This window comes from Amborella trichopoda, chromosome 12 (assembly GCF_054954075.1).
Source record: "Amborella trichopoda isolate Santa Cruz 75 chromosome 12, AtrichopodaSantaCruz75HAP2 v2.0, whole genome shotgun sequence".
Classification (NCBI taxonomy): domain Eukaryota; kingdom Viridiplantae; phylum Streptophyta; class Magnoliopsida; order Amborellales; family Amborellaceae; genus Amborella; species Amborella trichopoda.
This window is the reverse complement of record NC_142347.1, coordinates 49,765,953-49,782,501: the sequence shown is the minus strand read 5'-3', so window position 1 is coordinate 49,782,501 and position 16,549 is coordinate 49,765,953. Positions and strand designations below refer to the sequence as shown.

Below are 16,549 nucleotides of genomic sequence, written 5' to 3'. Positions count from 1 at the left end.
GGACCCAATCAGTCGTGATTCTCGTTTTCCGAATACTGGATGAATGCATCTTTGGACTGCCAGGCGTGAAATGTTTGTAAGTTGCCGTTAGTTTTTTCATGGTACAGCGCCAATGGTAGGAGATTAATTTGGTTTTAAAAAAAGGCTATTTATAAAGGCTACTTATGAATACTAGGAAACCAAAAAAACTAAACTAAGTTGAAAATCAAACAATAGGAATGTGAGGTCTACCCAGCTCATCTTTCCAAGATAAGGTTTAAAATTTTAAGGGATTGTATATTTTAACACCATTTATTTTTTGTACAAAGAAATCACAATCATTTTTGGCTATTGAATGTAAAATTTGATAGAAAAAAATGTCGCAACATTCGAATTTTTGTTTTGGGCTTTGTATCTAAACAATGACACATCCTGATTTTAAATCTAAATGACTAACAATGATTGTGACCTCTTTGTATCAAAAGCAAACGGTTTTGTATATATTTCCAAATAAAAAACTGGGTGTTATGCCAACTTACAACTATGGATATCTTGTTATATAGAAGTTAGGCAAAAGTATGCATAGGCCTTCTAGTTTCCTGTTGCTATGCCTAGCTTATGATGTCAGAGCAAACAAAATGCAAAATTAGTTAGTGAGTATAACAATGGTTGGTGTAGAATGAGTAAGAGAGCCATGGCGATATGTAGAGAACTGATTTTCCTTCTCTCTTCACTTTGATAGGACCCTGCACAAGAGGGCCAAAGGAAAAGCAAAATAAATGAATCCCACAAAATTGGTGAATGGTCCATCGTAGCAATAGACATATTACAAGACAACTCACGAACATGATAACAATTTCACATGGGGACTCTATACATTGAGATATTTACTTTTGTTCACAAAGGTCACAAACACCCCGAGTAGTTAGGATGTAAAATCATACAGTTAGGAGGTGTCATTTCCTTACATGAGGTTTGAGAAAAATTTTCTTTGATTTTGGATGCCGCTAATGTACTTCTCCACTCCTCTTGATTTCACATCTCACATCTCATGGTTAAGGGTGATTTGTAATCTTTTTTAACCAAGTCTCAATGTATCCTTTCCCATTTGAAAGATCAGCCTCTAGAGAACAAAGCTAAACAACTTAATAATAAATTAGGGAGATCCTATGTTGAAAGCAGCTAGAATAGCTCATCACTTGTCTCAATATATCTAATTTTGTACCAACCATATAAATAATAGAAAGATAATCAATTTATTTATTTAAAAATATAAAGGAAAAAACCCACATATCTATCTAGAATAAAAAGGGTGCAAAAAAGAAAAGAAAAAAGAAAAAGAAAACACAAGACCCTTAGGGAAAATGTATGTAGCGTTCTTGAACAATACTCCAAATATGATGGAAAAAGGAATAAAGGATCTCACTCAGATTTTATAAATAGTGATGTGATCTTGTGTAAATTCTTTTCAAAATCTTCATTTATAGATGCAAATGCTCCTAAGGTACTTGATTTTGTTCATAAATACAATTATAAGGTTTCAAATGGTTTTGCTCGCATCACCTAAAGAAGACCAATTTTCGTTGTAAAGAATAATATAATCGATTTATTTTAACAATATCTTACATAAATTTCGTTATTAAATTGATAAGATACATATAAGATAAAATAAAGAACATAACCAGGAAAAAAAAGTTTGGAAGAAATATTGAAGAACATTTCACTAGTACTATTTTCTTTAGGTGGGTAATTAATATTAATATCATATCAGTTTTCCTTTTTGCTCTGGTTTAATTAGACATGCCATAGCAACTTGTATTTAGCAAAAGTTAAAGGATATTAGCAGCATTCAATTTATTGTGATAATATGGTGATAAATGGAAAATTTTTATGATAATTCATCATTAAGACTTGATAAAGATTCCACACTTAAAACAATGACTCTCTTGACAGGAACAAAAGGAATATGGAGTTAAAATTCCTTTCAGCTGAAGGGCCTTTTACCTAACTTTTTCCGAAGCTAGATATACATTTTTCCTAAAGGTAAATATTTTTATAAGAAAACACAACAGTACCAGAAATAATTGAATATGCCACTGCATAAAATTCATCAAAAAAATATAGAAAGAGAATCCAAGACCTAGATGATAATGATGAGGAGAAGAATATTAATATTAAAAATAGTTAGTATGCTATCACACTAATAGTATGTAGAAGAGAGGGAGTTGAGGAATATTGAAGAAAGTTTAACTTCGTTATTTACCTAGAAAGGACTGAATTTTTTCAGCAATCCTCGACTATTACCAACTCATAGTTAGCAACACATGTAATGGCAATACATTTATAAGCCGCAAAATTAAATTATTAATTAGGTTTTGGTCCAAAAAGATGCCCTAAAAAAAGGGGTAAGAGAGAATTGATCAATAAAGATCATTCAAACGAATTTTTTTTATGGGAATGGATCTCCAGAAAATCATTTGAGTTAAAAAAATGTTATTTGTTTGGATTTGACTTATTAAAAAAGAGTTAAACAAATGGGTTTATAGATGGGTATTTGTGCATACACATGTAGGGGTAGGGCACATCATTGTAATTTTTCAATTAAAAAGGATAAAAGTTTCAGTTTAAAATATAAGTAAACAAATAATAAAGCAATACAATACCATGTTGGTGTGCGAGGGGAGTAATATCATTTGATTTTGGACAATAACAAAGAAGGCTAAGCAATTTTTTAAAGATGATATATTGTGTCAATATTGCATTTTCCTCAAAAGAAGAGTCCTTTTTTTTAAGTTATTTTGAAAATCACACCTTCAAAACATTTTTAAATAATCAGTCAATTGAAATATTTTTAAGGAAGATGAGTTTCAAGTGGGGTTTTTCTAACTATGGTTCAACCTCTCACTAGATGTAAAATAGGAAGAACAAGTAAAAGAATTAACACCTGTAATTATGTTACAATAAATGAATAATAGTTATAAAAAAAACAAAAAGAAAAAGGTATGGTGTAATTTAAGGAACACTTTACCCGTCAACAAGAGGGCTTGTTACTTGGGGTCATAATTTCAACTACTCCATAGTCTTTTTTGCTCTGAGAAGCTACTTATGACAGCTGACTGATTTTGAATAGTCATCAAATTTGTGAAATGATCATAATATGCAGATGGGTCCAAGCTCTCCAAAACATTAACCAAGCTTCCATTTTCTCCATCAATGTTCATCTTCCCATCAGTTGAGACATCACCAGAGGCCATGACTGTTATTTTTTTCACTTGGGTTGTTGCTTTTAGGAGTGGATCATCAACCAAGGCCACTGCTCCAAGGATTTCTCCCAAGAATATATCCTAGACCAAAACGAGAGATGATAGAATCAGGAGAAATCGTGAACTAAAAGGACATAGCAGTGATACCAAAAAAGTGGTTTTTGATATGTACTAATGTTGAGGTTTATAACTACAAAACTGAGCAAATCAGGGATACATATCATGTAAATTTTTTTAAAATTTATAAATGTAACACATGACTCTTTACCATGTGTTGGTAATGGCGATGCTTTTGTTGTAAATGGTAAAGCCTCGAAAGCAAGCGGCGAACAAACATGGCTTCGGGGGTCTTCTTCTTGGCCAACTCCAATTTATTAAGGATTGTCGAAAAGGAAGAAACATTGGTTTGAACATCTAGAGTTACGAGGGTGATATCAAGTTTCGATTCAAAAACTTCCTTAGTGGCCATAGGATCCAAAAACACATTGAACTCTGCGTACTCATTTGAAGGAATGCTGAACACGTTCCCCCTCCGTTCCTTATCGCTCTCAATTATCTGCCCTCCGACAAAGTATATTTTCTGTGATAGAGAGAAAAGAATGGAGTTGCTAACATCACAATGCTCATATAGAAATAAATTCTACATTGCAGTTACAATCAATATCATAAGAATGAAGGAGACAAAAAATGTGTCAATATTTCCATTTACCACAGGGAGAGAAAATAAAAGATCCATAAATTTTTTTGCCTTTGCACAGTTTTGTTGCTATTTACGAAAAACAAATGTGAGAGCAACAGTACTAGTAAACCACCAACCTCAATTACAGACGTTGCATTTTTATTGGAACGAAAAATGTTAGCCAAATTAGTCATAGGTCCATTCACTAACACTGTGACTTTAGATCCTCCATCAAGACTATTTTTAATAGACTGCCAAACTTCAGATGCACGTGGTTGCCTCAGTTCAGGGTGGTCAGTGTTCCTTGGTGCCCCGAACAGCACAGAGTTCTCAGCTGTATACCTGAAACATGATGACACGCATGGATCAGTTAGAAGTATAGTGCACAGGATAATTAGCTGCCAACTTAGTACCATAGTCTTGGGATTGTTTTAGGAATCAGTATATCATGGATTTCTGTAATCCAAAAGATCGACTTGTTAGAACTCTTACAAATTTGGAACATAAAGCAGTTCACTAACAGCAAAATTTAGATTACGTAGATTTTGGGGTCTAAAATTTTACTCAGTTCTTCATCTTTATAATTTCACACCACTTGAAAAAGACCAACACCAAACTTTGATCACAGATCACTAGGTAATGCAATTGCATTTTCTTGGAACTTGATAAATATGCTTTTCTTTCTATACTTGATAATGATGTTAGAACATATAGCAAGCACTAGGAAGGGAAATTGATTCTGACTGGAATCGGAGTAACATATATGAGGTCAAGGCCAATCAAACATTAAAGAGTTGCATACCAAGGAAACTATTGAAAAATTAAAGTTTCATAACTTCATAAAATTGTGTCAATGTGAAATCTGGAAGTAACTAAAATGCCTAAACACAACGTATGAAAAAATAACAAAAGAGTATCCCATACACTCTAAGATCATACTGCCATTACCTTCGAGGACTTCGTGGCAAATCACGGGCAAGTCCAAATAGAGTGTCAGAATCAAGAAATCCCCCACTTCCATATGGAACTGCTTGGCTATATTTGCATTCCCCAACAGCTGACATAGATGGATTAGCTTGCCCAAGTGCAAAGAAATCCCCCAAACCAACTGGAATGTCATCACGTCCCATCATATGGAGTACATCATAGATGATATCGATTGTTGCAGCATTTGCCCAACCAGTTGCACTCACAAGTATTCCCTGACAAGAGATACATTTTTCTGTTACTTAATTGCTTGGCTAAAGCAAGGAAAGGTATATATTAGTGAATGCTAAAATAAACCAAAGAGCCAATACCTTAAGTTCAATAATTTCCACTGGTACTTTAAGAAGATATATGAGAGCTACAATATCCCCAGCACTCATATCCATGTCCAATATAACAGGCTTCCCCAAATTATGTGCCCCCAAATTTGGCTTGTACAAGACATTTTTGTAAAAGGGAAATTGTGTGGTAAAGTTAAATCGCCCACTTTGGAAAGGGGCATTCAGGACCTGCAATCCATAGAAGCCAGTGACATATGCTTCAAATGCAAACATAAAAAACATAGAATTCTTTAGACTAATATCAAGAATCATCTAATTCCATAATAAAATGAAGAGCATTAAAGAAAACAGAAAGAGCATTTAAAGCAATTTTTTTTTCTTTAAAGAACAAAACCAACAAAAAAATTTGATTCGCTGATGGATGCAGGATTACAATTTAGAGCAGGAGAAACTAGCTGAGAATCACTGGATTCATCGCTGTCAACAAAGTCAAATACATTTTCTTAAATAAAGAAACTTGGATTAGAATGCAAAGTACATAGTTCTATTAAAAAAAAGGCAGTGGTGAGAAGACATTCCCATGTACAGATACAAGCTCACGTAATTATTTGTGTTGCTCAATTTAATACTACTATCTATGAGGACAATGAAAAGCACTCTCAAGTTTTTCAAGCACAAACAAAAAGAGTTTTAAGCTCACCCCAGAAACAATAATAACAAAGCACTCAGTCAAATAAAAAGAATACGAGTTATTCAAAGTCTCCCAATTCAGCCAGAGGTATACTTGGAAATGCCATTTCCCTATTCTTTACTAGAGCCACAAATGCTGAATATAAGATAGTACTATTCATTGATTCCATTCTGTTAATCCATGGTATTGTTTCATTACATTGTTATACATCATTTTTTGTTTAATAAAACATAAGCAAACAGTAGACATGTAATGATAGTTACATTTTAATGCGAGAAGAATACTATACCATGACCCAAGGGCATCCAAACAAATAGGTAGAACAAGAACAACCAATATGTCCAGATAATTACCTCCAAAAAGCTTTTGAAAAATTCTCTATTCAATGTACTATTGATATCTTTGTTTGGTTTTGCTTTTGTTGCAACAAGTACAAGTACTGCTTCACGGCCAGTGACCTCCTCAGTGTAAGCGTCCTGATTATAATGAACTGACAAACAGTTTAGAACATATGAATAATTTCGAAAAACAACACGTTCTAATGCATGTCTAAATATCAGTATGGCCTACAAAAAAATGTGTTACGTAAGATTCAAATTGTACACTACCTTATAAATAACTCCAGCTTGACCTTTAACTCAAATGGAAGTCATATTTCAAACTAAATTCGTCACAATTATTGTGAAAATCCTAAGATTGTAATTATGCATAATATTACGAAAAGCTAGAATACATCATAAAAAATGGCATAGGTATTTTATCATTGATGCCCATCAAGTAACCATGATTCCTGTAGCCGGATGAGCTTCTAAAAGCATTCAAAAATATTTTCTGATATAGAATTTTATTAAGAGAAGGAACATAAAGGGAAACTCAGTGACGTAACATTATAACTATGTACCTTGCAGCTTCCTTTCCCATTCTTTACAAGGCAAAATGGATCTAGAAGTCCCATCTGAACATGACCACTATGAACCCCATCTTTCTGCAAATTGAATTTTGGAATATCACGATTATCAAAGAAAGGATTGGAACCATCATGTACTCCATAGGGTATATTTGATGTAACAATTGTGATATTTCTATATTCCATGTCAGCAAATTCATTTTCCCCGCTATTGATGTGCCCATTTTGCATGATTGACACTGCTACACCTGATGTAAATGAATCCCACATAAAATAGCTCTGCAAGTAATTTTCAATGGGATGTAAGTCAAGATAATTTATTGTCTTAATTTTATTGATCAGTCGAAATTCAACAATAAAATATTAGAGCTATACATAAGGAGACCAATTTCCTGTTTTCTTGTGAAAGAACATAACCCACTGGAAGAAACATCTTCCTTGGAAAGTACCGTAAAAAATGCATCATTGAACCAAGTATCACGGGCAAATTTCAAGGACTGGAAACAGTATTGTGCTTCATAGGTGTTCTGCCATTCTTCATAATTCATGAAGAATTCCTTAGTGATTGGAATTGTATTTGTTGCATCTAATGGGACTAGTGTTATAGGGATCCCAGAATGGAAAACCTGCAACCCACATGAAGAACTGTGATCAGAAAACCATATACTCGTAATTCTCAAGTGCTGGCATCAATAACGAGTGCTGGAGCAGGAAAGATCTCCTATAGCAACAGTTAACAGTCCAAAAAGGATGGGAATCAATTCAATACAGCAACGCCTGAGTCTCTTCAAGCAATGTAGCTAACATTATGAAAATTCGAAGTCATAATGTGGGGAACTACATGGTAAAAAATAAAAAATACATGCAACTTTCATGAGAACCATTCCTTCCAAATAACATGCATTAAATCTACAGACCTATACCTTTTAAAAAAACAACAAGTGGTGTACAGAGATCATGTCCAGCCATCATATAAATTTACCTGGTATGCAGCAAAGGGATCTCCAAATACATTAAACTCTGCATATGGGTTGCTAGTATATCCAGTAAACAAGTTGCCATGGTCACCACACTGTGCAGGCATACAAGAGGAGTTGGCTGTTTTGGGACAACAGCCAGTGGGATTTTTTGACCTAATACCGCCTCCCATGACAAAAATATGTTCAATATTTCTCTTCAAATGAGGATGACTCATAAGGAGAATAGCAAGATTGGTATGTGCTCCTATAATGAACACTGTAGTTGGACCTGCAGATATTGTATCAATCATTACTTCTTGTGCGGTTGGTTGCCTCATAGGTGAATAGTGTCTGCTTCCCTGCTTGCAAAAAAGAAACCCATTACTTCTCTTCAAATAATAGGCATGCCACATGCAAGTACCTGAACTTGGTTGTGCAAACGGACAAAGCATTATGTGATTCATGGAACAGATTAATTTTTATTTTCTCAAGTTGTCTTTATGGGAACCCTTCCAAGTCAACAGTAAAAGAAGAAACGAAGCCTGCCATATCTATTCTTCTTAAACAATCAATATATGGTCAAATTGTTTGTCACCTTTTGACAAGAAATATTGAAATATTGAAAGGGTGGTAGAGGGTTGCTGGAAAGTATTGGTTTCTTACAAAATAATTGGAATGAGAAAGGTGATGAATGTGCATGTTGTAAAAAATTGTTTATACTGTTTTTATCAATTGAGTGTGTTAGTTTCTCGCTGAGGCCCTTCGATTAGAGCCATTCCGTATATATCTGTCTCTGGGAATGCATGTTGCAGTGGTTAATCTCCTATCCCAATGTCATTCCGAACAAGAAATGCGGTGGTCAGTTCCAACTTGTCACACACCCTTATCAAAATGCCATTCTACTCACCATTATCTGTGTAAATGAAAATGTTGGTGTAATTAAAATAGGTTGTTTGTTCTTTGTTCAATATCAAGTCCTGTTTTAGTATTATTTTCTTTCACATATTTGGACATTAGGAATTTCTGCTTTTTTGTTAGTTATTATACATCAAAATCAACATGGAATAAATAATCAATGCTATATAAATGGGTGTTACTTGATAATCTATATACATTGCACGCCATCTTTCCACTGTTAATTTAGTCGCTTCATGTATATGCCTGGTTTTCTGCGTAGAGATTTAACCCAAAGAAAGATGAATACGAAAGAAAAAACAAAAGAGAGACTATATATAGTATTTGAGTATTGAAAGATTTATACTATCTGTCAAATGGTTTATCTTTTGCATTGCAAAAAAAAAAAAAAAAATACAGAAAATGTTCAAATGTGAAACTTTCTGATGTATCATAGGTTAGTCCACAGCTAGGCCATGGAGATGGGCATATGACTCCTCTTTCTTAGGCAGCAACCATGTACTGTACTGGGCATTTGTTGATCCCTTTTAGTTGACAAGATGTTGATCCCTTTAAAACTCTAGCTGTCTCTGTGACCTAGTGTTGTATGAGCCCACATCTTCCAAACTCTTATTGAGTATCATGAAGGGAATGTGATAAGGCAAGGCCATGGACTATGCCCTAAGCAACCGAGACTGAGTGAATTCTCCATGGAACCTCATTTGATTGTTCGGAATTTTACATTCTGGTTCATATTTCTAATTCAAGACACCATGATATTGCCATGCGTGATTTTTGTAAGAACCAAATTTAATGCTACCACATTTTCAAACTTGGTTCCTTTAAATCTTAAAGTGAGTTAATCTGAAAGAATGCAAATATTTGGCATGGTTTGCAAAAGTATGATGTACTTATCTGTATGATAATGATGGATTTCACCACTAAAGAATGGATATAGAGTTCTCAAACCATGCGACTTAATAAATAATAGAAGAATGATTTTTGGATGGCATTTTGCTAGAAAAACTAATTTAACCAACACCCAAACATCTCATACTGTTCAATATGTTCTCTACTTTCCCAATGTTTCCATGCACCACCTTTAATCCGCATTACTAACAATCTTGCAGCAATTGTTTACCCTTTCAAAGGTTCAAAAGTTTTAAGTCCTGGCATGGATCTTAAATCATGTCAACGTCTAGCGCCACCACAAAAACCAATGGCAACCACAAAGTTTTCCTGAAATGTCTTATTAGCTAATATTCGATCTCAAACCCACTGTCACTAGAGTAAGTTTCAAAAGAACATATGCTAGTCAACATAGAGTCAAAACAAGAATTTTATCCAATTGAGCTGTCTTCTAGTTCAATGTTACTCCCGAAACCCCAGAATCAGTTTTCATTTGACGTGGAATTCAGGTATCTCTTTCCAGATAAAGCCTAAAAGATAGATTGGTTCAGGCAAGTTTATAATGAACTTATCCAGTGGGACACCCATTAAATCAACCCAATGAAGGCCAAACAACAATGAATAGAAATGACGTACTCAGAAAATAAATCCAACGATGAGTTTCATTGTTAAAAAAAGTTTGAATATGTTTTTATTTGACTTTTTAAGAAAATGTGAAATTAATTTCCAGAAGTTACGATGGATTGTGCCCAAGATATGTCCTAAATTTGCTTCCATACAACCTCATAAGGACCAAAGAAAATTTTACCTATAGAACTGGATTCATACCTGTGGAAGGAAATTCTTTCGCACGCCATAGTTGGTGTCAATATCTAACCGTCCTCCAAGTCCTGGGGGGATAGCCTGCCTGTATCGGCAACCAGCAACTGTTGATATTCCCTGTTGAATATTACAGTGTTAGAACACCTAGAAGCATGAAATAAGTTTCATATTTGTGGCTCAAATCACTGCAAACAATCAGAATCATACATCCTGATCACTAATAAATGCCATGTGATAAGGATAAATCAATTATTCAATATGATAGAACGACAAGGTTTGATGTAGGAATAATGGGTCGGTAGTAAAATTCAAGTTTCTGATGAGGAAATCACACCCAAGTATAATTTATATGCATTCTCATGGTGCCTTGGAGCCTATTGGAGCAACCAAATGATAATAATATCAGACCTGTTCAATTATGGAAGCATATCCACCAACATTTGGGAGTATGGTTCCATCAAATAATATCCCACCTTCACCTCCAACTCCAACTGCTATGTCATCACGATCCATCATATATAGGATGTCATATACTTGATTAACAGCATGTCCAGCATCAGTCCACGCATTTGCATTGACAGTTATTGCCTGCATGGGTGATGTATTTGAAGATAACCAGTATTTTCTCTATAACAAAGAAACTAAATAATAGAATTCAAGAGCTTTTCCATACCAATTCATTTAGAAAGTCTATTTTTTGCTTAGAAACTGGTGCTTTTCTAAAGGGATTAGATTCTTCAAGTTGAACTGTGAAAGTTACACAGAATCCCTAGCCACAATTTCACTAAATGAAAAGTTTCTGACAAACCAAGCCAAAGATGGGTCTGGTACAGTGAAAACTGGACTGACCAATTGGACAAAATTTGAGAAAAAATAGAGGAAAAATAGTTTAAAAATGCAATATTTTACAAAATAATTGATCAACTATATTTAGCCACCGATCTAACCAGTTAAGACAAGTATGGTCAAACATTAGTTTTGACCGGTTTTTTACCAAACCTAATTATTGCTTTGGACTGTACTATCCAAAGCACAGATTGGTAGGGGACCCATCTAGTCTTGATAACTTGGGTTTGCTGCATTCTTCAAATAGGTAAAGACAAGTAATAAAAGCAAACTGGTATAGAAATAGCAACCATCCTTTACTCAGGATAGGAGTATTAACTACAGCATGTTGCATGAAAATACTCATACGAGGTGAAATACTCATACAATAAGAGAGAGAGAGAGAGAGAAAGAGAGAGAGAGAGAGACAGAGAGAAAGAGAGAGATAAAGAGAGAGAGAAAGAGAGAGAGAGAGACAAAGAGAGAGAAAGAGAGAGAGAGAAAGAGAGAGAGAAAGAGAGAAAGAGAGAGAGAAAGAGAGAGAGAGTCAGAGATGAAATACTCATACAATAAGAGAGAGAAAGAGAAAGAAAAAGAGAGAGAGAGACAGAGGTGAAATACTCATACAATAAGAGACAGAGGTGAAATACTCATACAATAAGAGACAGAGGTGAAATACTCATACAAGACTCATATGAGGTGAAATACTCATACAATAAGAGAGAGAGAGAGAAAGAGAGAGAAAAAGAGAGAGAGAGAGAGAGAGAGCGAGAGAGAGAGAGAGAGAGAGAGAGGTGGAAATAAAATTCCATGTGCAAAGTTAAGAGTAAATTGTGCTTGTGAAAAGTTCAGTGAAAGGCAGGAAAGTGAAATAGCGTTTTATTAGGCCTTCGTTCCAATCCTGTATGAGGATTAATTTCACATAGGTTGTGCAAGAAGCAAGTAGTGGAATTTCATGTTTCAAGGAATAACACAGTAATAGAAAACCAAATTCAAGTAGAAACCAACCTTCAAATTGATCTCCGATCTATTCTGCTTTAGAAGATAGAAAATGGCAAAAAAATCATCGGTATCTACATCTGTATCCAAAAGAATCTGACGTGGCTTTGTGTATGCAGCACTGGTTTCCAAACTTAAGAAGGAAATTAGAAGTAGTATCAAAGAAAATCTCATGGCTCTTTTTTGCATATAGACACCCCCAAAATTTCCTCAATCAAACGTCCCCCCCAAAAATCACATCAACTTGGAAAAGTGCTAGTCCTTCAGCCATGCGACTGAATCTGTTATGATGACCGTCATCCTGGAAAGGATGAAAACAAATAGTAGTAAATGCATTATGGTTGTTTCAATCATTTCATCAAGATTTATCAAGAATAAATACAATAAAGACCGTGTTGAGAACAGAAAACATACTAGAAAAAATGAATGTATCAAAATTATCCAACTTTAAAAAAGTCAATACACTTAATGGGAAGGTTCTTACTTAAATTGATTTATGAGTGAAGAGATCTCTTTTACTATTGCAGGCACCATTCTAATCAAGGGATCCTTCAAATGGCAACATAAAAAGTAAGATCTCACCCGCATAGTAATATGGATATAAGTTCCCACTTCTAATAATGAGCCTGTGTTTTTTGTGGATGCTTTGCAGTCATCAAACTAGCACATAAACTTCTCTTCTTCTCATGCAGATAAAATTATAACAAATTGCATGGCTTTATGGTCTTCTAGTTTCGAACTAATATAGAATAAGCATGTTCAGATTATAATCTAAGCATCCGCACCCTGTAAATGTGTTATGGATCTATTCAAACGGCATATCTCAAACAATATCACAATCCATGATTCCCTAATTGTTGCATCAAGCAACCAAGTATACTCCTCTGATGTAGCAAAACACAAGTAATACCTAATTGAGTAATTCAGAATATATAAAATGGAGAATGAAAACAAGTTTTAGACCCACAATGCAATTCACATCGAGCCAAACTGTAAAATTTAAACAAATTCATGGGGTGAAAGTACGGCTAACCCAAAGATTGCCAAGGAGCTAAAGCCAATTCCCTTTTAAATGTGAACACAATTCAAAATCCATCACAAGATGCAAAAATTTAGGACCCAGTTAGACATTCTTTCTAATTGAACAGCTCCACCATGCATGATGATGTAAAAAACTTATGAATGGTGTCCACTAAACCAGAGTATGAACCAGCAGAAACCAAGATATCGAGTCAAAGTGCAAGAATAGAGATTAGTTGTTCATAGATATAATAATAATAACAGAGTAGATGGAGCTCTAAAGCACATCATCAACAATTAATGGAGACCCAGATGATCAATCAAAGAAGCCCGTGGCTAAAACTCAAAGCACGGGGAGAAAAAGGTGTATGGTGAGAAGAAAAGATGATAAAAATAATTACATAATGCAGCAGAGCAGTCCTGTGAATGATGCAGAGTGCTTCTTGTTTTATGTGTACTCTCTCCCTCTTTCTTCCTCTCTCTAGAGGATTGAAGAAGGCTATAGCTTAATGTGAAAAAACAGAATCTCGTTTGAGAAAACGTATCGTATTCAGAGAGTTGAAATTTTTTTAAATAAGTGAATGAAGTATACAGATTAGACAAGGCAGGGCCATGGAGAAGCAAGGAAACGGGATAAAGAGGGACAAGGAAAGCTGACTTTTTCAAGAGAGGGAGACCACGAGGACAAAAGTAGAGCAGTCTGATCTACTCGACAAAGAGTAGGACAAATGGTGCCATCTGCGACCATCCAATCAGCGAACATCTCTCCATCTCGTTGCCGTACGCATAAACTAAATTTCATTTGTTCCAAGACTTTAGGGTAAATACATGTATGGCTTCCCTTATTTTCTGTCACTCTGCACATGCATATGCATAGGTACTCGTGCCTTTTCCAAACCATCTCTCTCTTCTTCTAATTATGCATGCATGCCTGCTACAATTCGCTCTATTCCCCTTACTCACACTGCAACCCAAATACTGAACAAATTAACAAATTTAATAAAGAGGTCTAAAAATTATTTCTTTCTATCTATTTTTAATTTCTTACATGGACCATCCACTAATAAAGATATCATCATTTTCTCCTTTATTTTATGTAAATTTAACTATTTTTTTATTCATTGCCTAGATGCAAAATTTCAAGTCCGAAACCCCAATTTTCAAAGTTGCTTGTGCTATACCATAAACCCATTAATATTTTTATGCACCCTACATAGAAGCTAGAGAAATTATGTATACTACTTTCTAATTTTTATTTTTGGAAAATGAAAAGAATTATTTCTCAAATGCTTTTTTAACATATATAAATAAAGATTATAGGTCATTAAGTACATCAAAGAAAGGTAGGCGTTGGTCAAACCTACAAAAAGGGTAAGGTGGCTAGCTCTTGAAAAGTTCAAAAAAAAAAAAAAAAAACAAAAAAAAGTAAAAGTGAAGAGGAGAGAGAACGTTGGGATACCCAATAAAATAAGAGAAAAGCTATCCATTATTGTTATTATTATTATAATATCCCCCGTCCTAATCGTGGGTTTAGGGTGCCATATCCACACTGAATTGGTGGTGGCTTGCCCAACAATTGTCAACATAGTGGTCCGATCTCCCTCTCATTCGTTATCGAGTTGAATTGGTGGCTTGCCCAACAATTGTCAACTTAGTGGACTTACTCTAGTGGTCCGATCTCTCTGTCATTTAGTTATCGAGTTGGTGCATGTCATGAAAGGGCTCTCATAGTGGAGATCTCTCCTCTCTGTAATATAGGAGGTTTCTTTCTTTCTCTCTCTCACTCACTCGTTCAGTATTGTCAAATTTGCTTCCTTTTGAAGAGATTGAAGCCATGGATTTTTAGGTCTAGATCGAAATGACTCAAAGCCTGGTGTTGTTACTTTAGTGTGTTTTAAGTCCATTCAGCTTAAACAAGTAAATATCTATATAATTTTTTTTAAAAAAAAATTTTACTTTAAAATTTTAATTATTTTATATATTTATCTATAAATATCTAATTTATTTATATTAAATAAAAAAAAAAAGACTGAAAGTGACAACATTGCTCTCTCACTATTTGGTCATAAAAGGATTGTTCTCTCGCAGTGGAGGTTGCTTTCTCTCCTCTCCTCTCCTCTCCCATAGTATAGGAGTTTTCTCTCTCCTCTCACACCGGAGGTCACTCTTACTTCTCTCTACAGTGAAAATAAATGCTCTCTCTCTCTCTCTCTCTTGATTCGCTCGGTGTGGTGCATGTCATAAAAAGGGCGGCAACTTTTTCGCCATGTTGGCGAATCGGAGCAGGTTCATCTTTCTACGTTGGTTACGTGGTCCCGCGCTCCGATGCGCCAACGAATAGCATTGCTTCTTTGCACTTTTCTAAAACAATTTCCCTACATATCATAGAGTACACCTATTCCAAAGAAAAAGTGCATTTCCCTATGAGGTGTCGACCTTAGTATTGTAGTAAGGTGTACTCCAAAACCATGCTGAAAATCATTTTCAATGCTGCAATCTATTATTTCTCTCGATTAAGAAATTTGAAGTTTAAGAAACAGTAAGGATCAAGCCTATCTATAAACATTAAAAAATCTTAAAAGTAGATAGATAATGGGTTAGTAGATAAACTATTTTTAAGACTCGAAATCTCATTTTTATTATGTCTATGAATCTCGAGGTGGCGATGGCCAATTTTAAGGTTTTCTAGCAAAAGAATAACCTTATCTAGTATGTTTTTTAAGTACAACTTATTTCCTTAACTCTATATATATATATATATATATATATATATATATATATATATATATATAAAAGTAATAATCCTATAAGACCCCTCCCCCCATACCCATGTCTTATGATTCCAAATGATCACCATTAAGTTTGATACAAATCTTTAGAAAAGTCAAATCTACATTAATGTGATAACTTTTTTAGAGATCTACGTCAAATTTAATAGTAATTTTTTGGAATCCTACATACATAGATATAAAAAAATATCATATGATCATTATTATTTATATATATATATATATATATATATATATATATATATATATATATAAAAGCATTTGCCTCTATGGCTAATGTGTAGTGTCTGGTGGTGCACTATGCATCGTGCACGTGTGGTCAACTGATGGAAAGTAAAGGCTACTCAATTGTTCCGGTAGTGACAACTGTGAATAATAATTAAAATTATTTAATATTAAATTCTACAACTGATACTAAATCCGATAATATCCTCTTCAAGTCAACTTGCGTGATATTTTAATACTTCTTGCCATACCACCACAATTACTATGCGTAATTTGAAAGCAAAACTAAGTGAAACATTTCACTTAAAACAACTCTAAAA

General features: G+C 34.4%; 1 protein-coding gene across 7 annotated transcripts in view; it reads right to left on the bottom strand.

Annotated features, from left to right (window-relative positions):
* Positions 1–451: 451 nt before the first annotated feature.
* LOC18446846 (nucleoside hydrolase 3) overlaps positions 452–16,549 on the bottom strand; it is a 39,292-nt gene continuing 23,194 nt past the window's right edge. Inside the window, exons 1-15 of one of the 7 annotated variants that reach the window (XR_016045486.1) lie at positions 13,874–14,116; positions 12,680–12,744; positions 12,205–12,496; positions 10,780–10,959; positions 10,378–10,488; positions 7,770–8,105; positions 7,237–7,413; positions 6,782–7,066; positions 6,234–6,370; positions 5,220–5,417; positions 4,870–5,123; positions 4,059–4,263; positions 3,511–3,822; positions 3,008–3,323; positions 452–725 (exon numbers count right to left, since the gene is read on the bottom strand). Coding sequence is in view for 5 of the 7 variants with exons in the window: in XM_088853230.1 (XP_088709356.1) it covers positions 3,045–3,323; positions 3,511–3,822; positions 4,059–4,263; positions 4,870–5,123; positions 5,220–5,417; positions 6,234–6,356; positions 6,782–7,066; positions 7,237–7,413; positions 7,770–8,105; positions 10,378–10,488; positions 10,780–10,959; positions 12,205–12,384 (2,640 nt within the window). In the remaining 2 variants the exon portion in view is untranslated. Of the gene's footprint in view, positions 726–3,007; positions 3,324–3,510; positions 3,823–4,058; positions 4,264–4,869; positions 5,124–5,219; positions 5,418–6,233; positions 6,371–6,781; positions 7,067–7,236; positions 7,414–7,769; positions 8,106–10,377; positions 10,489–10,779; positions 10,960–12,204; positions 12,497–12,679; positions 12,745–13,228; positions 13,448–13,616; positions 14,192–16,549 lie in introns of those variants that run through there. The other 6 variants (XM_088853230.1, XM_088853232.1, XR_016045485.1 and 3 more) reach the window with 6 other exon arrangements.